The sequence below is a fragment of the Pteropus medius genome, unplaced genomic scaffold, assembly GCF_902729225.1.
Source record: "Pteropus medius unplaced genomic scaffold, Ma_sr-lr_union100, whole genome shotgun sequence".
NCBI lineage: Eukaryota > Metazoa > Chordata > Mammalia > Chiroptera > Pteropodidae > Pteropus > Pteropus medius.
In genome coordinates, this window is record NW_024340701.1 from 16,188,450 (window position 1) to 16,204,907 (window position 16,458).

Genomic DNA, 16,458 nt, shown 5'->3' on the forward strand with positions numbered 1-16,458 from the left:
ATGATGCAAATGTTGGTATGCTTGATGTCCCAGTGGCTTATTATACTATCTTCATTTTTTGGATTACTTTTTCTTGTTGCTGTTCTGATTAGGTGTCCTCTGCTACCCCCTGCTCTATGTTGCTGATTTGATCCTCTGTTTCATCCATTCCGTTGATTCCCTCTAATGTACTCTTTATCTCAGATACTGTATTCTTCATTTCTAACTGGCTTCTTATTATGTTTTCCATCTCCATTTTGTTTCCTACCTCTTTGTTAAAGTTCTTACTGAGTTCATCTACTCTTCCCCTAAGTTCATGGGGCATCCTTATAACCAGTGTTTTGAACCCTGCATCTGGGAGATTGCTTGTCTCCATTTTGTTGAGTTCTTTTTCTGGAGCTTTGTTCTGTTCTTGCATGTGAGACATGCTTCTTTGTCTCCTCATTTTGGCCGCCTCCCTGTGTCTGTTTCTATATATTCAATAGGGCTTCTAAGTCTCTCGGTCTTAGTAGAGTGGCTTTATGTAGTAGGTGTCTTGTGGGGCTCAGTGGCATAGTCCTGGGACAGGTCCAGCTGCAGGCCAAATTCAGCCACAGCCTGTGCACCTCCGGAGCCACCCATTAAGAGTCACCAAGCAATCCACATGTGGCCGCCACACATGCTGGGCTTATAGGTACCACAAGGGGCCACGTCAGAAACTGAGGCCAGCTGCAACTAGTGTGGGGCTTGGGGCTGCTCAGCAAGAGGTATAAAGCACGTTGAGGCCAGATGCTGCTTTTTTTGGGTTTTGTGAGCCTTTGAGAGATTTTATGAAAGTTTGCAGCAGGAGCAAAGAGTACCCATTTGTATGGAATAAATCACTGGAAGCAGCTTGGATGGGCCCACAAGGTGGAAGAAGTAGAGTCTCAGGGAATCTCCTGGGCAGAATAACCTCTGTCATCTGGGTTGATGGCAACTCTGACACAGCAAACAGTGGCACCTGTGTCTGCAGGCTGGGAGCAGGCAGGGCTTAACAAAGGAAGAACGGCTTCTGTCTGCACCTCTGTCTGGGAGAAAGCTGTCCCTCCAGCCCTCGTCCTGAAGCCCGACTACTCAGCACCTCCCCATATGTCCCTGGTGCCCCTGGAGCAGCTGCCCCAGTGCTAGATCTCAGAGCAAGCAAGTCTGTCAGTGAGTAAGGCCGGACATGGGCCCTTTAAGAGGGAGGTCTCCGCTTCCTGCAGCCCTCAGTCTCCCTCAGCCGCAAACTCTTTTGGTTTTCACAGCTAGAGGTCATGGGGACTTCTCTTCCTGGCACTGGACCCCTGGGCTGGAGAGCCCAGTGTGCAGCCAGGACCCCTCACTCCTTAGATGGGGGAGAGTCTCTGCAGCCAATATAGCCCTCCAGATTCTTGATCCCTTCATGGTTGTGGATCCCTTCATCTTTGCTCCTCCTATTGTTTTGAGGTGACCTGTTATTTTTGTTCCTAGTTGTAGGGCTCCTGTTCAGCCATACCTCAGGTGACTCCCTGTGCTGGTTGCCCTGTAGTTTTGTTATAATTTTGGTGTGGTCGTAAGAGGAGGCATGCACTGCCTCTACCTTCCACATCATCTTGCAAGGAGAGCCCCATATTATAGCTTTCTAAAACATTCCTTTCAATATGACAGTGGTTCACTCTTCTTCTTGAGGACTGTGTCTCGTCCACAAATCCCTCTATATCTTACATTATTTAGTGATCAGAATGACAACTTGAAACCCTTCCATGTTGTTGCAGCGTGTGTGAATATGCGGTTTGTAGTTGGTTGAATGGTGTCCCCCAAGTTCATGTCCAACTGGAAACTCAGAATGTGACCGACCTTGTTTGGAAGTAGGATCTTTGCAGATATAGTTAGTTAAGATGAAGTCATACTGGAGTAGGGTGGGGCCTAAATCCAATGACTGGCATCCTAATAAGAAGATGAGAGCATACGTAGAGATATACAGAAAGAAACACAGGTGAAGATGGAGGCAGTTTGGAGTAATACATCTATAAGCCTAGGAATGCCAAGATTTACTGGAAGCCACCAGAAGCTAGGAAAAGGCAAGGAAGGATTCTTCCCTAGAGCTTCCAGGGTGAGCATGAGCCTGCTGAAGGTATTATCTTGTTTGCTGAAAGTATTATCTCATTTTCTCATTATTCTTATATTGATATAATTAAAATTATAACCTGGATAGAGATAACAGAGTGCTGGAATATTCTCCCTCTTATAAAGAGACTTGGTCAAGTTTATTACTTCGCCAGTCTATGTCTCCTCTAGTACCTTGGCCTGCTTTGATAAAAAATAAAAATAGAAAACGTCCACTTTTTAATGATTGCAGTGGTCTCAATGGTGTCATTATGCAGTCAAAAATTCCTCCCACCATTTGCCAGTCAGCTATTCTACTGAAGGGAGATGTCATTGATAACAAACTGAAATTTAGAGACACACAGTCTAATCCAAGGCAGGATGGGGAAGAATACATGGCAGGACCCTGTGAATATACAACTTCTGTTTGCCTGTGGCTTTTGCAACACTTTCACTATGTTCCAATAATTTAGCAACAACTCAACTCCTTCTAAGAGCATTAGGATTGCTGTGTGATTATTCATCTCATCAGTATCTACGTTTGCACTTAAGATCTGGACCAGCATACAGCATATTATTGGTGTTTATTTGTTTGTTTATTTTTAGTATCTGTTCACTCAACTACAGAGATTGTAGCAGGCCTTCCTGGGGCCATAAGGAACTTTGCTTATGGTGTTTTTTGTTTTGTTTTGGCCTTCTGGATGGTTTAGTTAATTCCTAAAAAAGTTTCGATCTCATACTAAAGGAAAAAATATCAACAAATAATATAAACTAGAGGTTGGAAAGGTCTTCATTGATTATTTAAATTGACAATCCTTTACATGACTCCTTCATTCCTTCAAAATTGTCTTTGAGCCTGCATGAAAATTTCCAGTATGAGGGCCATATTGAGCTATCTTGCTCCATTTTTATACAGTCTGTTCTGATGAGAGTTTATACAAATTGAGAATTCACTTTTAAATTGAATTGAAATTGGCCTTGCTATGACTTTTCTCAATGTTGTTTTATTTTTTACTATCTTTATAAATTCATGCATTTAAATATATTTGAATGTTTCAATTCATTGTGGTTATTATTCTTATAGGTGCTCAAATGATCCCATATTTAGCTAATGTGATCTGTCTTCAAGTTGGCTACTATATTGTTTTTATATAACTCTATTTAGTCTTTTATAGTTCCCTTGTTTTCTGATATGGTAAGATATTCCAGGCTCATCTTGTACATTTCTTTACCAAGGCCAAGAATTAGCTATTGCTCTAAGAAGCCCTATTTAATTTTCAATTACTATCAAAATCATGTTTGGGAGTATGTTTTTTTGAATGATATTTTTTTCTAGTTATTACAGTAATATTCCTTTTGGTAAAAAAAACATATAGAACTACCAATTCTTCCATCATCTAGAAATAATCACTGTTAACTTTCCTGAACCATTTTTCTATTTAAAGTCCTATGCCATGACTCTCCTTTTTCTAAGCAGTAGTAAAATAGATGATTGGAGAAAAATAGAACACATTTTAAACATTTTGGCAAAAATAACTTGAATAAACTTTTTAACTTTTTTTTTTAATCTTACTATTGGCTATTAAAAGTCCAGAGGAAACTGATATGTGTGAGAAACTTTAAATTTGGGTAATTTGGATTTTGCAAAAGCTGTTTTGCTACCATTGTGGACAGATACTTAGGAATATCTTTAAAGTTTCAGGAATCCACTGGAAGGCAAATGAAACTCTCTATATCCAATGGGAATTAAAAGAGACCAAATGAAAAGTCATTACAGAGCCAGAGAGAGAGTATTTTTAACTGGTCAACTTTTCACTTGTAGCAGATATTAATGCAGCTCTTCCAATGTTTAAAGCCAGGGTTTTAAATTGATGGAGAGCTATAGAAAACCTAGAATACTCTCAGTGTGCCTGTAAGTCCAGTCTAGTACAGATTTGTCATTTTTTCCAGTGAAAAGGTGTTATTTGTTTTAAACATCTTTAGTAGGCTAGAAGAAAATTAAGGACGGTGATTTCTCTATCATTTATATCAACTTTAAACATAAAGTAGAAAGCAATGTTATTGACAAAATAATATTTACTATTTGTTTATTTAAAGGTCTTTAATGTCTTTGTTTTCCCCAAGAAATTCCAATATGAAGACAACCTGGGAGCTGCTCCTCCTCTCCCACATCACTGATTCCACATCGCTTTCACCTACTGTGGCTGAAATGGCATTTTCTATCAAGCTTTATTGTGCTCTCTTTTGCCCATCAGCACTTTAATATCCAAGGGACTTTTTGTGTCTATAGGACTATTCCCTACTCTGTACTTCAAAAAAAAAAATGTCCAATCTATTAATCATGAATTTATCAAGCATTAGCGTTCCTTTAACCATAAAACTGAAAACATTCCTCAGTGGCTTTCAAAGTGTGGTCTTCAAACCAGCAGCATAATCTGATGTTAGAAATGGAAATTATTTGGGGCCTCAACCCAGACCTACTGAAGTCAGAAACATGACTGGTTGTGTTCTAACAAGCCCTCCTGGTGATTCTGATGCATGTTTAAGTTTCAGAATGATTGCTTTAAACATTCACATACTACTTATTCAACCAATAAATCAAATACATATTAAATGAACAAGTCTCCTCAACCATTTAAACATTGATCACCAACTTAATCAAATACTTTTAAACATTTAACTTAATCACAAGCCTAGCATTTCAGATTTATTTGAATGCTCTAAACATTTTAAAAAGGAAAAGATATACATAAAATACCACTTTGATTACAGAGCTGATTAATATTTAATAACAAAACTGGTCATAATGCTGTTAATATCATAGATTTAATTTTGTTCTTATCCTTATGTAGTCCTGGAATTTAAATTTCTATATACTGTTGGGTTGTCAGGAATTCTACAAGATACTATTTATGTAATTTTACCAGACTGGAAGAAAAAAAAATGTCATCTCAGGAGGCTAGGAGTACAAGTTAAGTGGATTGCTGATCACTTAATTTTGGTTGGGTTTTGGGAACTCATTGCAAAATTCAAGATTAATTAAACTCAAGCTGCTGGCCACTAGGCTGAGTATATTTTTATCACATAGATTTCACTTTGTATCATGGTTTCCTATTGCTGTTTTAACAAATTACCACAAAATTAGTGACTTAAAACAACACAAATTTATTATCTTATTCTTCTGGAAGTCAGAGGTCTAAAATGAGCCCACAGGGCTGTATTCCTCCTGGAGGCTCCAGAAGTGAATCTAATTCCTTGCCCTTTCCAACCTCCAGAGGCTCCCTACATCCTTGGGCTCATGGTTCCTTTCTTCCATCTCCAACGCCAGCAGGAGAGCTAACATCTCTCATTTCTGACCTCCTGCCTCTCTCTTGTAAGGACCCTTGTAATTATATCAGGCCCACCCCAGGGTAATCTCCCCATCTCAAGGTCCTTAATTTAATCACATCTGCAAAATTCCTTTTGCCATGTAAGGTTCTGGGGATTAGGACATGGGCATTTTTTTGGAAGCCATTATTTTTTCTATCATTAGATGCTTATTACTGTTTTTCATATAAATTCTGATTTTTAAAGAGATTAAAAGATGAGGTATTCTTTAAGTTTTGTGTGTTTTAATCTGTGGCAGTACATGACACATTGTAATATTTTCATGATACATTAACCTGACCAAATATTCTAAAATATTTAGATATTCTAAAATATTTAAATATTTAAATATTCCAAAATATATGCCTTTTTATTGGCATTATGTTATAATTAATTGGTTAATCAAGAAATTTCATTCCCAGAGAGATAGGAAAGTGAGTCTGAAAATGTAGATATCTTCTTCAGAACAGTTAACTAAGTTATTTTGGAATAGATAGCCATATTGTCTTTCTAATTGGAAATTGTATATGGTAACTGGGAGTAGTTAACTGCTGGATTCCTCTTCTACTTCAGTTTATATAAGACCCCAAATGCTGATGGGGTCGTCCATCTATGGTATAGTTTCTACTACTTTTAGGACTATTTGGCTTATAATTTATGTTAATTCTTTGTGGTTTATACAGATCAAAAATGGTACACATCTATGCTTTATGAACCGAAATATACTTGATACCCCCCCGAAATACCTATCTGTATCTATACAGTTATATATAAACACGTTCCTACTTTAAAGTAAATTTAAATGTGCTTCGTAATAGTCATCCTTTGATATTAGAATTATATTTTTGTACATTTTCTTTATGTTAATTCTGTTCTTATGAGCATCAAGGCTTTTTACAAGCATAACTTGTTTCATTTAATGATTTTTATTGCTATAAGTGATCACAACTTGAACATGGGAACTCCTTTAAAGTTTTTTTTTTTTTCCTTTCAACACTGCCCCTGACATTTTAAAAATCATTTTTGCTTCCTGGGAATGACAGGGTGGTACAGACCTATACTGATTTTATCCTGCCCAAGGACATGGAATTGACTATCTTCTAATGGCTTCTGGTTTCTTTTTTGTATAAAACAATATTAAGGCCAAAATCTGAGCTCTAAGGATGGTTACAAGTGTTGTTGGTGGTGGTGGTGCGGGGGAGGGGGGCCAATTATAGCTACTGCTGCTGCCATAGGACTGCTGTTGATAGTGACTGAGCTAAAAAAATACTTCTTTTATATATGTATAAGATCTCATTCTTTCCAGTATAACACATCATGTTGTTATCCCTTACTTTTTTTATGGTATGGGATTTCAACAACTACTAAGACTTTCCTCCTTTATATTGATCCATTGTTCTACCTGGCAGCAGAGTATCCCACTCTCTCCCTACCTCTTCTCTCTCTATTTTCTAGGACAATAATTCCCAGCCTTGTCTTCATATTAGAATAACTTAGGGAGCTTTAAAAATATTAATGCAAATCCCACACATCGGGCAGAATATGGCATTAGGATTTTTTACGGCTTCATAAGTGATACTAATGTGCAGCCAAGTTAAGAACCTCTATTCTAGAAGATGCTGGGCAACCTCAATAAAGCAAACCAGACACTCTTTCATGAGATTATACTATAGAGTTTCCAGGGATACCAACTCTACATTATAAACAGGGCATGCAAATGCATGCTTGATTTGGGCTGCTTTGCTCTTAGAACACTTGGGATTGTTTAAGGGAGGGAACCACAACTGCCCTTTTTCAATCTTCTTGAAAAACTCATGTGCGTAAGGCATCGACTTTTTCCAATTGGTCCCCTAGCATCGCCCTCTTTCAGCCTCACCTTTCTTCATTCTTTCCTAACCTTGCTCTAATTATTTAAAGGTTTTCAAAGGCCTCGGTTTCCATGTCTATGAGGTTAAGATAATGTTTACATGTGAAACACACTAAATCTAGCAAATCTCAACAACACATTGTAAAGTTCATGAAAACCATAAGAGGTTAACAGCCCATGGTCCTAGCTTCCTAAAATTATTTGAGAGGCTACAATAAAAGTCAAATTTTTTTTTCCATGAGTTTCCAGAAGGTCAACTGCAATTGTTAATCCAGAGTTTTTATCCTATCTGTACATACTTTAGGAAGTGATGCATGTTTACAGAAGTCCTTTGGGGTCAAACACCCCTCTACCTCTCAGTCTTATAGGATTTCAGATAACAAAATTAACCAATTCTTCTGAAATAGGGAATTGATAATTGATTATAATTATAGAAATTATTGGGCTATCTACCACCATTTGTGTAACCTTCTCACGATAGAGTTAAAAACCTGGATTCTATATATTATGAAGCATCGGTATATCTGTATTGGGAAGGAAATCTGTATTAAGGTCTTGAAGAAAGAAGTAAAGATTTAAAATTCTTTTAACGTAACAGTCTATGCTTTAAGACAGTGGTTCTCAAACTTGGAAGGTTATATGAATTACTTGAGAAACCTGGTAAAAGTAAAAAGACCCAGACTCTATCCTGCCTTAGATGCATGAGCCTCTGTAGTTTACTAGTTCTTCACTTATTTTTGATACACACTCAAGTTTGGAAACCATTGCCTTAGGACATCTGATAGGTCAGGGTAGCTGGTTACTCTAATGAGGGGCCCTTAATAGAAGGGAGTAAATTATTCATTTCTTAGGATTTAAGATGCTTTTTCCTTCAATTGAACTAGAAAGCACTCCCTGCTAGTGAGATTATGGGCTGTCATCTCTTGATTTTGGAGGGAGGTGGAGGTGGGGCTTGTTAGGGTTCTAAGAAAAAAATGGACAGTACTTTCAAAAGTATGGTGGCCTCAATTCCTGCTTTATTGGAAGTCTAAAATTTTAATATGCTAATGAATCACCTGAAAACCCTGTTAAAATCCAGATCCTGATTTAGTAAATCTGGGTGGGACCTATGATTCTATAGTTCTAACAAACTCTCAGGTGATGCTGATGCTGTTGATCTGAGGAGACAGGTGCTAGCTTTGGTTCTCACCCTTGGCTGCATGTTGGAATGTCCTGGAAAGTTTTTAAAAATACTGATCCCAAGGTCCTATCTCTAGAGAATCTATTTTTCTGACATAATTGAGATCACAGCCTGGGTATCAAGAATTTTAAAAACTCTCCAGATGACTTTCATGTGCAGCAAAATTTGAAAATCCTTGTTTTTGTCAACCATCAAACATCACCTGTTTTGCAAGTGAAACTGTAAAGTAACTCTTTTATCCACCTCTTTCATGCTGTAATATACAATGTGTTTAGATAGTTCAGAGCACTGTTTCCCAAATCTTGACCCTGCCACTGATACCCTGCCATGGGAGGTTTTCATTAGAAGTGGTAGAATAAGAAAAATAAATACAATATAATGAATTCCATAAAGCAAAAGTAATTCAATTTCAAGGTCATTCACACTTTTTTTTTGGCATTAAAATGTCCTTTTATTAAATGAAGATACTAACATATTATATGTGTTTATTTGCTTGTTTCTCATGCCTTTAATTTGCTAAACAAAAAGTTAGGACTGTTATGTTGATATCTCTGTTTTTAGAAATTTTGCTGATCCATGAAATCTGAAAATCTGGCAACTATGGATATGAGAAATCAATGAAAATTTGAAAAAAAATCTGAGTCTAGAAAATATTATTATAACAATATAGCTTTCAGTCTTTGATTCTCTAATCCCTGATAGCAAAGAGGCTTTTTAGTGGTTCTTGAATTTTATAAGCATCAACAATTTCCTATAGACAGTAAATAATATATCTCAGACATAACTAATTTTCCAAATATATATGATGATTAAAATACAAATTTATGAAGACCTTACTAAATACATACTAGCTTTAGTTTTTATGCATTTTATTTTGACATGGCAGTAATATCTACTTTTTGATCTCTTACTATGCATTTTCTATAGGTTATTTCATGTAATTTTCATAGTAACCCAATGGGATAGATACTGTTATTATAGTTTTACTGATGAAGAAACTAAATCACAGAGAAATTAAATAACATGTTCAAAGTCACACAGCTAGTAAGTTATAGAGCCAGATTCAGAACCCAAGACTAACTGGATACCTTATAATTATGACTCTATATTTAATATAACTACTATCATGAGAGGCTTTCCAAAATTTTTTGCCATTAAAAAGAGTTCTTTAAAACTTAAATGGTTAGAAGACTATGCTATAGGGGTTTCCCTTAAATAATAAGAAACCATGATTTTACACAGAAGGCCATTCTGCTATTTTTGTAAGGCCGAAGCTTTAGCTGAGGGACCACCATCACTCTTACATATTGAGAGAACTTAAAATCTGGATCCAAGGCTCTCCTTCCAAATTTTTATCATCTGTAAATTTGAGGCCATGTGTTGTAATGGTAACAACATGGACTTTTGAGTTAAACAGACTTTGATATGAATATGAGCTCCTCCTACTAAATTAGCTATGTGATTCAGGGCAAGTTACTTAATCTGTGTCTCGGGTCCTTTAGCTATAAAATGAGAATAATAATATCTATTTTTCTATGAATTATTTGAATGTGTGAGCATGATTTGATTTGTGTTGCTCTCTTGGTAGATTTTTGTGTTGTATGATATTGAACACTTCTGTCTTTTTCAGAGATGCTGATAGCTATGCAGCATACAGGGATGAGGACTGAATGCCTTCTCAGGCTCAGTCCCTGCAAGAGTTCATTGCTGGTAGTGTCAGTTTGAGTTCACTGAGAAGCAGATTTCAAGATGGAATTAGACATGCAAGAGATATATTTGAGAAAAACAACTGTGAAGGATTAAGGAGAGAGGAAGCTGGAGGAGGCAGGGAGAGCCTTCAGAGGGCGATGCAGGTTTGATACAGAAAGGAAAGAGTAGGATAGACAAAACCTCAGACACAGTGTAGCTCTGAGAAATCCTCAGCCAGGCCGATGAAATGCCTTAAAGATTGCCCATCAGGAAAAGTCCTATGTCAGGCAGAATGGCCCAGCTCTGGTGCCCCCACTGTGCTCAGTAATTGGTGGGAACAGCCTGGGGAGAGTGTGGACTCTGTAGGAATGTTACAGGGGATTCTGAAGGTACAACAGCTAGGGGCTGTCAGTTAACGCCACTCTTCCCAAAAGGCTCTCTCTCTTATAAGGCAATCTGTGTCTGTACCTCCATGGCTGCCACACTGGTACTTTTAATTTTACATTGAAAATAAAATTGTCTGTGGAATGGTGCAAAAGAAAATCAGCCACATGTCAGGCCATTAATGTTCCTCTGTACATCTAGTTTTTGCTTTTGTCCCTTTTAACTTTACCAACTGCCACTTATCAAATATAATTCATCATCATGACTGCTAGGCCCACAATTGATTTATCTCTGTAAAAAATAGTAAAATCAGTTGTCACTGGATAAGACGTCAGTGGAACAACATTTGTCTTCTGTAATGATTACATATTTAATATTAGCTTTTTAAACTGTTGTGTTGACAGGTAGTTGTAACTTAGTAAAATTTCTAATTTATTAGCATTTGTTATTACTGTTTAAGATTCTGTATTAAAGAAGGAATTATTAAGCATAATTAACTTAGATTATCTTTTCTTGGTTTGTACAGTGTGTTGTCTAGCATGACAGATGCAGTGTTGGCTCGAGTATATAAACAATCAGATCTGGACATCCTGGCTAAAGAAGCATCCATCCCCATCATCAATGGGCTGTCAGATTTGTACCATCCTATCCAGATCCTGGCTGATTACCTCACACTCCAGGTTGGCTTATTTCCTTGCACAAGAGTGAAATCAACAAATAGTTCTTGACTATCTATAAATGGAATCATTTAAATTATGGTATTGGTATTTTGTTTTCAAATATCATCTTGGCAAAGAATTAAAGCATATGTATGTATACTAGATATCCATTGTTTAAAACAGATTGTAATAGCCTTCTCTTCTCAACTGGATTCTCAATCTCTCTTAGCTTTTCTCTCATCCTGTTTTTGTAATAGTTTCACTTTTTGGTGCCATATTTAACACAGTAGATGAATAGGGAATGCTGGAGCATACAAAATGAAAAAGCTTTATGTAATCCAACATACATCAGGCTCTGTGGCTTGGGAGTGGCATGTGGCTAATTTTCTTTTGCACCATCCCACAGAAAATTTTATTTTCACTATAAAATTAAAAGTGTGGCAGACACGGAGTTGCACACAGATTGCCTTGATAGTGAAGACTGGTGGACTGTGCTTTGGTCAATTACTAAGTCACTTTCTAAGAAGGAGGCTATTTTCTGTTATTTTAATAAACTGGTTAAGATTGGAATTAAGAACATGAAGAATTTATAGAACTGAGGTTCAAATTTAGCCATGTCCTTCCAAGTTAGGAACTTGAATAACTTTGAAAGATTTCATCTTGTTTGTTTTGCCACAGCCAATCTACATAGTTCTGCGTGTCTATGGACTATTCTGGGGAGACAGGGAAAATTGGATGGATCCATATTCCTCCTCACTTGAATAAGCTACATATATATAAATGTGAGGTTAAACTTAAAATTAAACTCATTGGTGAAGAGAATAAGGTTCATGCAGAGAGAATGATACAATGATGTTAGATACGAAGTGGCTGTGTGCAGGTGTGGTTTTACATATATGCCAGACAATTTAATGCTTTGCCCTGGGGATTTATCATTACTAGATTACAAATTCATTGAGGAACAGTGAAATGTCTTATTCATGATATTGTCCCCTGTAGGACCTGGGTCAATGCCTTCATGTAGGAGATACTTCAAAATGAGAGTTGAATGAATAAATAGCTTTATAAGAACATGGAATCTAAATCAGATGGACCTGGATTTAAATCCTAGCTTAGCCACCTAGTAGTTTTGTGATCTCCAAATTGCTCAGCTTTTCTCTTTTTTGTCTTATCTTTATATATATGTGTATATATAACGTATCTATACACATATGTATTTATATTTATACATTATATGATTTATATATTTATATTTGTATGTTATAGATAATTTATATATTTATATATTATATATAACTTCTATATTTATAATATATAAATATAAAAAATATATTTTATATATTATTTATATATTTATAAAACCTACAGATACTTCAAGAAAAATAAAACAAACACCCATATGTCCATCAATTTTGTCAAATCTCACTTTAGATTTTTTCGTTTTTCAATAAAATATTACAGATAGAGTTGAAGCCCACTGTTTAACTCTCCCTGATCTCATTTTCTTCTACCCCACAAGGAAATTATTATCCTGATGTCTGTATTTGTAATTCCCAGGTATATGTTTATATTTTAGCTACACATGTCTATATACATAAACAACCAGGGCTACTAGTGGGCATGTTTTTCAACCTTATAAAAATTGGAACATACTTGGCTACCATGCTACACTGTTCCAAGTGCATTGTATTTCCACTTACTTATATCAACGAATGTAAGCTTCATAAAGGCAGTGATTTTTTGGTTTCCTTTGTTCATTGTTATATCTCCAGGGGCCAAGAAAAAATGTCTGTATATGGATGGCGCTCAATTTGTTGAATGAATAAATACAACAAATATTCGGATTTGAGCAGCATGAAAATATGAGTCTTTGTATGAGTTCATATGATGTCTTGGTTTAAGATATTAGGACACATTGCTATTATTTTGTGATTGTATATTCATGTTATTGAATAGCTTTGTATAATTATTCCAACAAAGCATTAAAGTTGATGCGAGGACTATTTCCTTTCTTTAAACTCCAATAATTGTTTCACATAAATGGATTTCCTTCTGTATGTAATCTCTTCCATCCCTTGCCTTTTAGGAACACTATGGCTCTCTGAAAGGCCTTACCCTCAGCTGGATTGGAGATGGGAACAACATCCTGCATTCTATAATGATGAGTGCAGCGAAATTTGGAATGCACATTCAGGCAGCTACTCCAAAGGTAGGGAAAATTTCTGCCTTGAAACTAACTCCCCCTTAAATCACCCCTAGATGCAATTACCCAGTGAACACAAACCTCTCATCCATTCAAGAGCATGCAGGTGAGGCTACAAAATTTAGGTTGTGACCAGCCCTACTGTTCTAGCTCTTTGGCCTTTTGAGTGCCCAATTTCCAATCTCTACAAAAAGAGATAGTCTTGGCTGATGCCTTTTAACCTGTGAGTTTGTTAAAAGAATGTCTGAATTATCCCTTTGAATGCCTGAGACTAGCCATTCATGTGATGTGGTTACTAACATTCTTGTGTACTGCTACCACAAAGGCTGAAAAAAAGCAATGAAATCCAGACAGCATAGAATTCCCAAGGCACAGGGAAGATGCTCTCATTTTTCTAATATAGTAGTACCCCCTTATCCATGGGGTATAGGTTCCAAGACCCCCACTGGATGTCTGACACTGTGGATAGTGATGAACCCTAGATATACTAGGTTTTTTCCTGCACGTACATACCTATGATAAAGTTTAATTTATAATTTAGGCACAGAAGAGATTAACAACATTAATTAATAATAGAACAATTATAACGATATACTGTAATAAAAGTTATGTGAATGTGGTCTTTCCCTCTCTCTCAAAATATCTTATTGTACTATACTCACCTCTTATGATGATGATGTTAGATGATAAAATGCCTACATGATGAGATGAAGTGAGGTAAATGAGACATTATTAAGTAAAATAAGGGTTACTTGAACATAAGCAGTGTGATATGGTTACAGTCAATTTGATAACTGAGATGACTACTAAGTGACTATACTGTGTGGATACACTAGACAAAGGGATGATTCACGTCCTGGGCAAAACGGAGTGGGTCAGCACAAAATTTCATCATGCTACTCAGAACAGTACACAATTTAGATCTTATAAATGTTTGTTTCTGGAATTTTCCATTTCATATTTTTGGATTGCAGTTGATTGTGAGTAAGTGAAACTGTGGAAAGTGAAATTGCAGGTAATGGGGGACTACTATACTGCAATTTGATAGAAAAATGTCAATCTAATATGAAGGTCCTGGCGTCTACACCAGCTTAGTGTTTCAAAACTCAACTTGTAAATGTTTTACCTACATAATATAATAAATCCATAAATATACCCCCAAAACTTCAGATCCCCTGTAGGAGATCCCTGTGTTAAGATACGCACAGCCTCATACAAAATAAATAGGCCTTTTAGAGGATAAATTTAACTCTACAAGAGACTCATACAGAAATCATTCCTGAAGGATTCCCACAGAAACTTTTAAATACCCCATCTCTATTGAATTGTTTTCCACATTATATTTCTCATTGGCTACTAATATTCTATCAGGAGTCTTTTGAATGGAACAATAGAAACTATTTCAGAAACAAAGTAAAAGGTAGAATTGACCCTCTCATTAAGAGATGACTACTCAAAATTATTGTACATCAGTGTGTTTCCAACCGAGGATGTGTTTGCTGTTAGTTATCTCAGTAGTCACTGCTGCCATGCACTCCGATAAGCTAAGACATCCAGAGGTGAATATGTAAGGCCTAAAAATTCTTCCCTGCCTCTGCTTATTCAGTTTGAGATGATTCGGTCACCCTAGTGCTATGTCAAGTACAGTTCCACAGAAGAGAGCTTCTGCCTGATCTCACAGGTGCTCTAGAGTATAAGTTATGACTAAGTTCTTCTAACCTGAGGCAAAGAAGGTGGACTTTCATCCTTTGTACCAATTCTTGGTCAGGGACAGCAAGGGGATGTGGGGTGGTAAATCTCCTGGCACTTTTGGCAGGAAAAGCCACTGGGTATCCAGAGGGTCATCTGAAGGAGAACTATGAATGCTAGATGTGAAAAGCATACTGAAATGAGAAATAGCAAAGTTGTAAAAAGAGACCCTCTGATGGCATCTGGGTAGAGCATCAGCTTTGTCTGCTGCATCTTGCCAAAACAAAACAAAACAAAACAAAACAAAATGTTTTTTTCCTAGTATTCTTGCTGGACCAGTTTGAATCAATGCACCCTATAGCCTTAGTTTGCAAGGGCTGACATAACAAATTACCACAAACTGGGTGGCTTAAAATAACATAAATTTATTGTTGCATAGTTCTGGGGACTAGAAGTCAAAAATCAAGGTATTGGCAGGACCATACTCTCTTTGAAGCCTCTACGGAAAGATCCTTCCTTGTCTCTTCTCACTTCTGGTGGCCCCAGGCATTCTGTGTTTTGTGGCTGCATCACTCCAGTCTCTGCCTCTATCTTCTTCCCTTTATGTCTGTGTTTCTCTTTTCACATGTCCCTCTTTTTATGAAGAAGCAGTCATATAAAATTTAGGCCCACCCTGATCCACTATGACCTCATCTTAATTAATTACATCTGTAAAGACCCTATTTCTAAATAAGGTCATATTCTGAGATTCTGGGTGGGAATGATTTTTTTTTCTGGAGGACACTATTCTATCTAATACACTTACCATAGAAGAAATGGCAGGCATAGACAACAGCATGTATTGGAAGCCACCCTATTATAATTAACTTTGGGGACTCAGAGGGATAATGCTTACAACAGATAATTCTCTTTTGTTCAGCATGAACTAAAATAAAGTGTCAGATCTGACATGTACTTAAGGTGGTTCTTGTTCATTTTATGGGAAGAGTTAGCACACTCTTACTACAAATCTAGTTTGAAGAAAAATTCTGTATTAATGCAAACTATTACTGCATTTAGTTTTTACAGATAAAACATTAACAATAATTGTTCCCTGCTATAAGGTGTTTTTATAAAGGCTTTATTCTGTTGGAGAAATATATGATTTGAATATTTTATTGCATGTCAAAGTTGTTTTATTAGCATCAAAGGAGAAAAATTCCAATGTTATAGAGTCATTTCAGTATTGTTCTTATGCAGAAACTCATTTAAATGATAAAGAGTACTAAAACCTGTTAAATCTTGGTGAGAGTAGGAGTTTTAAAAAGTCTTCTGGAAAGTCTGATAGTGTAGAAGTTGTTCTATCAATTTATAAGTA

At 36.4% G+C, this 16,458-nt stretch overlaps 1 protein-coding gene and 1 long non-coding RNA gene across 16 annotated transcripts in view; one reads left to right on the top strand and one right to left on the bottom strand.

The window, feature by feature from the left end:
- The window catches only part of LOC120622666 (uncharacterized), a 201,254-nt gene that overhangs the window by 57,502 nt on the left and 127,294 nt on the right, over positions 1-16,458 (bottom strand). The window contains exon 7 of one of the 9 annotated variants that reach the window (XR_005658514.1): positions 792-1,905. The exons of the other annotated variants lie outside the window; for them this stretch is intronic. This is a non-coding gene — a long non-coding RNA (uncharacterized LOC120622666). Of the gene's footprint in view, positions 1-791; positions 1,906-16,458 lie in introns of those variants that run through there. 9 annotated transcript variants of the gene reach the window in all.
- OTC (ornithine transcarbamylase) overlaps positions 1-16,458 on the top strand; it is a 72,667-nt gene that overhangs the window by 34,055 nt on the left and 22,154 nt on the right. For all 7 annotated transcript variants that reach the window (XM_039888183.1, XM_039888185.1, XM_039888182.1 and 4 more), the window contains exons 5-6: positions 11,077-11,230; positions 13,296-13,418. In XM_039888183.1, coding sequence (XP_039744117.1) covers positions 11,077-11,230; positions 13,296-13,418 — 277 coding nt within the window. The remainder of the gene's footprint in view (positions 1-11,076; positions 11,231-13,295; positions 13,419-16,458) is intronic.